At 57.6% G+C, this 5,036-nt stretch overlaps 1 protein-coding gene across 1 annotated transcript in view; it reads right to left on the bottom strand.

Annotated features, from left to right (window-relative positions):
* MVP (major vault protein) overlaps positions 1-5,036 on the bottom strand; it is a 22,853-nt gene continuing 17,817 nt past the window's right edge. Inside the window, exons 9-15 of the mRNA XM_007452747.1 lie at positions 4,739-4,983; positions 4,457-4,654; positions 2,895-3,281; positions 2,013-2,129; positions 1,682-1,808; positions 970-1,158; positions 1-266 (exon numbers count right to left, since the gene is read on the bottom strand). Of these exons, the coding sequence (XP_007452809.1) occupies positions 48-266; positions 970-1,158; positions 1,682-1,808; positions 2,013-2,129; positions 2,895-3,281; positions 4,457-4,654; positions 4,739-4,983 (1,482 nt within the window). The 3' untranslated portion in view covers positions 1-47. The remainder of the gene's footprint in view (positions 267-969; positions 1,159-1,681; positions 1,809-2,012; positions 2,130-2,894; positions 3,282-4,456; positions 4,655-4,738; positions 4,984-5,036) is intronic.

Here is a 5,036-nt window from a genome sequence, read left to right as displayed (position 1 = left end):
TTTAAATGCCCAGAAGTGTCAGTTTTATTTGTCAGTGCAGTTGGGAGCTAAGGCATGACCTGATTGCTTCCAAGAGTTAGAGGGCCAGCGGTGGAGGGGAGAAGCAAGCCCTCTTGGGCACTGGGCCCCGAAGCTGCCTTCTTGGTTGTGGGCTGGGCCTCAGACCCGAGCCCCAGCAGACCCAAAGCTGTGCTGAAGAGGTTGATGGGGGCAGAGCCATCGGTGATGAGGGTTGATTTTAGGCCCAGGCTCTGGAGCAGTTTTACCTGGAAGGAGCAAGAGGCGGGCGAAAAGATAGTCAGACCCTGGTCCCTTCTTATCATCCCCTCGGCCGCCTCTCCAGGGTGGGCTGCCCCCCTCTCTGGTCTGACACTGTAGCCCAAGCCATCCTTATAGGACTAGTCAGTGACAAGCAAGGAACATAAGGGGAGCCTGAGGGTTGCATCCCCTCCCAGGCCTCGCGGGCCTGAAAGCTCTGGGAGCTTTCAGCCAGGTTGCAGCCGTCCAGTCCTTCCTGTTCCTTAAATGCACCAGGTTTCATTCTTTGCCCTTGGACCCTCTCCTGGGAAGCTCTTGTCGACTCTACAGAGCACTTAAGTATCCCCTCTTCAGAGGGGCCCTCCTTCCCCAGCTAACTTGACATGTCACCTCCCCCTTCACCATATCACCCTGTTGACTTCTTTCGAAGGGCTTGTCATAGACTGAGGTCCCATCAGTTTACTGCTCTCGAAGGAGCTCCCACTCACTGCTGAGTCTAGTACTGTGCCTGATAGGACACCATGCTCAAATGACATGGGATACAGAGACAGTCCAAGTTACCACCTCCCCTCGCCCCTCTGTCCCCGACATCTCTCTAGGTGTTGTGTTTGCCTCCCCGGCTCTGCTTTCTTCGTTCCAAATATGGTCCCAAGACATACACACAAAGACATATACACACACACCCCTGCCTGCACTCTCCCCCCACCTCACCTGCATCTCCGGTCCTGCCACCGCGAGGTCCCTGATGGTGCTGGGACCCAGGGCCTCTGTCATCTGCTGGAACCTCTTCACCTCTACCTCAGCCAGCTGCTGGGCCTTGCTCACCTCCAGCTCCAGCTGGGCCCGGGCATAGACCAGTTCGAGCTCTCGCACTTTCTTTACTCGCTGGAGCTCAGCCTCCTGGAAGGGGAAAACCCAGCATTCTTTTGATCGTGTGGCCCCTGGACATGTCCAGCAAGTGCCCCAGCCAGCAAGCCTGAGGGAATTCAGATGGAGGGGATGGAATGGTAAACTTACCATCAGTGAGGGGTGAACCCTGGCTATGCCACCTTTTAGCTAGTGACCCTGGGAGCCCCTTAATTCAAGCCTCGGTTCCCTCCTCTGTAAGACGGAGAGAACTCCTACCCTTAATGGGATTTCAAGCATTAAATAAGTTCTTGCATGTAAAACACAGGCAATACCTAGCATAAAGTGGGCCAGTGTTGGAGCACATGTCTGTAAGATGGATGTAATCATCATCCTTACCTTCAAAGCAGGTATTAAGTGAATTGAAATAGGGCAAAAGACTTCATAAACCACAGAGTATTTGGACAAGGCTTTCTGTTAGGGTACTTGGTTTCCCACATGGCTTCAGGGACTGCAGCGATCGGGCTTCTTCCAGACCCCAAGGCCACACCCTTCCACGGGCATCTCCCGCACTCACGGTCTCAATGGCCAAGGCCTCTGCCTTGAGCTTGGCCTGGAGCACGGCGCCTTCTCCCTCAATGCGCGCCGCCTCTGCTCGGGACTCGGCCTCTGCCTTGGCGGTCCCAGTGCTCTCCACTGCGGTGCTGGAGACGGCGCAGAGTCAGGGAGACCCAGGAGGAAGCCCAGCCCTGCCCTCCTCTGCCCTTGACTTATGCTGTAGCAGCACGAGGACACCTGCGCACGCACGCACACACGCACGCACAGGCACGCACGCACACACACACACCCCTCCCATCAGCTGCTCTTCCAAGACCCCCTGCCATCTTTTCTTCTAGTTCTCCACCCACCTCAGAGCCTCCAGCTCCAAGAGCTCCCTGCGAGCTTTTTCAGCTTCTGATTGGTCTAAGATCTTCTGTCTCTCAAGCCGGCCGCGGGCTTCTTGTTCTAGTCTCTGAGCCTCGTGCCTGGGTGGGAGAGAGGATAGGTAAGACGCTGGCATGGGGCCAGAGCTGGAACAGGAGCTCCAAGGGCAGGGACCACTGGCCCATGGGAGGCCCTTGACGTGCAAATGAAAGCACAGCGTGTGCACTGTGCAAGCCAAGTGCGATTCTAGGTGCAGGGGCACGTGGCTGTGACTGCAACTCCTGCTTTCACACGAGTTACTTTCCAGTGGGGAAAAAAGGACAAGTAAACAGGGATGATTTCAGACAGTGACAATCTCCTTGAAAAATGGGTGCTACAATAACGTGACTGGGCAAAGAGGGTGCTGCTTCAGTTGGGGTAAAAAAGGGCTCTCCGACGAGGTGACCTTTGGAGGCCAGAAGGAGGAGCCTGCCCTGAAGCGCAGGGAGAACATTCTGGCCAGAGGGAACAGCCAGTGCTGAGTTCCCACCCTGAAGAGCAGAAAGGAGCTGGTGGGCCTGGAGCATGTGAGCCTGGGGAGAAGGCTGGAAGCTGAGGAAGGGGAGGCTAGGCTGGACCCCAGAGTGCCTGGAGGGCCACAGATACGAATCTGGGTTCCAGCACAAGCAAGGTGAGAAGCCACAGAAGCAGGGGTGGCATCTATTCCCACCTCAAGTAGCCCAGGCTATCTGCTGGGTAAGGACAACAGGCTGACCACCAGGGTGCCGTGTTACCCAGGTCCTGGCAGCAGGCTAGAGACAGGGACCCTGGAGAGGTCGGGCCCACAGTGGGCATCGTGGAGAGCCAGGCCCCCAGGCCTCACTCACTTGGCAGCTGCTTCCTGGGAGTTGGTGGTGATCTCAATGGCCAGCTGGACGCTGCGCTGCAGGGCGTCCCGGGTCCTCTGGTCCACGGGCTCCACCGACTGCACATCCACACTGCTGACCACCAGCCCATTTTGGGGGAAGACAGCCCGGTCCTGGGGCTGGGGCAGGGCCATGCTATCAGACCCCTTGGTTTCTGGTGTCTCAAAGCCAAAGACAGCAGTGCGAATGATGCGGGCCGAGTTCTTATGGAAGTCATCAAAGGTGACAGAGGCCACGGCCCCTCGCACCCGGGACGCGATGGCCTTGCAGGCATCACCCACGAAGTCGGGCACTGAGAAGAGCTTGGCCGTCTCTTGGGGGTCCTTCCAGTCACTCAGCTCAAAGTGCCTGTGAGCAAAGACAACTCTCTCACCTTCAAAAAGGACACTGAGGGCTTCCCTGGTGGCGCAGTGGTTGAGAGTCCGCCTGCCGATGCAGGGGACACGGGTCCGTGCCCTGGTCCAGGAAGATCCCACATGCCGCAGAGCGGCTAGGCCTGTGAGCCATGACCGCTGAGCCTGCACGTCCGGAGCCTGTGCTCCGCAACAGGAGAGGCCACAACAGTGAGAGGCCCGCGTACCACAAAAAAAAAAAAGGACACTGACACCCACCTTCTGTGGTTGGGAAGGATCTCACGACAGAGAACACTAATTAGCATCTGCTATGTGTCAGGTGAAGTCCTAAGAAACTTCCATGTTCCCATTTTATTTGCTCAGCCACCCTATGAGGTGGGAATGAGCATTACCCCCATCATAGACAAGGAAATAGAGGTCCAGGGAGGTTAAGCGACAGACCCTAAGTCACACAACAGGTGCCAAGCCAGAAAGTTGAACCCAGGCAGTGTGGCTCCAGAGTCTGTGCCCCCAAAGATATCAGTGCCCAGCTGCCTTTGTCACAGTCCTGGCCACTCAGCCAAGAGGTGAGAAACGCGTGCTTGGGAGTCGCTGAGTACGGCTTCTGCATCTGACTTCTCTCCCCCAATTCTCATCACTGCCATTTGAGCTCTAACTATGGACCGGTCACAGTTCTAATTCTCACAGCATCCTTTCCACAACCCCATTAGGTTGATGGTTATGTTCTTAACGTCATTTTACAGACTGGGAAACTGAGGAAAGCACCCACTACTTGCCCAGGCCCACAGCCAGCAAGCGGCAGGGCTGGGATGCACACGCATCAGCCTCAGAGTACTTGCTCTTGACTGCCCGGCCACTCCCACCAGTGGGGTTTGATTAATCTTTTTAAACCTGTTTGGCTGGAGTCAAGCTAGGAGTTTAGCTGAGGAGTGTCCTCCTGCCGTTTCCCCCCAGATTCTACCCCCAGGTGAGCCCTCATCTTTCCTGTTGTTCCCCTTGGGCGTCAGACTGGATTTGCATGAACCCCTGGGTTTCCTCCTTGACCGCGTGGCTTGGAGTCAGGCGTTCTGCCCTGACTGTGAGCTCAGCACTCGAGGTGGCATCTCTCCTCTTCAGGGTGCCCCCGGGGCTGCACCAGCAGGGGCCCTGGCCCTCCCCTCTGCCCCTTACCAGTTGTAGGCAAGCTGCAGCTGGAGCCTGGCGTGGTCTGCGGTTTCGATGGTGATGATGTCCGTGAAGAAGTCAGGCCCCAACAGCAGGCAGAGCACGCGGCGGGCGTGGGGACGCTTGGGTCGCCCAGCCGAGAGGGACAACACCGTGAACTGCTCCTCGGGACCCAGCAACACCAGCTCTGGCCCAAAGACCACGCTGCAGAGGGAGCCGGGAGTCAGAGGCCCGGAGAGGCCCTCCCGCCGCAGCCCCACACGGCACAGCCCCCAGGCCGCCGCTCACCGGGCTCTCTTCTCCCGGTAGTCGTACACCTGCACCGCAGCATTGTGGGGTACACGGTAGCTGACCACATGGGTCTTGTTCCGGGGAGCGGAGGGCCTAGGAGTCTTGCATGTCTCTTTCTCACCCCTGTCCGCCAGAGGGTCCTGCCCCTTGTTCAGCAGTCCCTCCACCCCCGGAGGCAGCTCCTTCTCCCACAGGAGTTCATCCTGGGTCAGCATGTAGGTGCTCCCGATCACAGCACGCACCTCGAGAGAGCAAGACAAGGAGGAATGTCACCGGCAAAGGGAGGAGGGAAAGA

The sequence above is a fragment of the Lipotes vexillifer genome, unplaced genomic scaffold (assembly GCF_000442215.2).
Source record: "Lipotes vexillifer unplaced genomic scaffold, Lipotes_vexillifer_v1.1 scaffold426, whole genome shotgun sequence".
Taxonomy (NCBI): Eukaryota; Metazoa; Chordata; class Mammalia; order Artiodactyla; family Lipotidae; genus Lipotes; species Lipotes vexillifer.
This window is presented reverse-complemented; position numbering and strand designations above follow the sequence as displayed.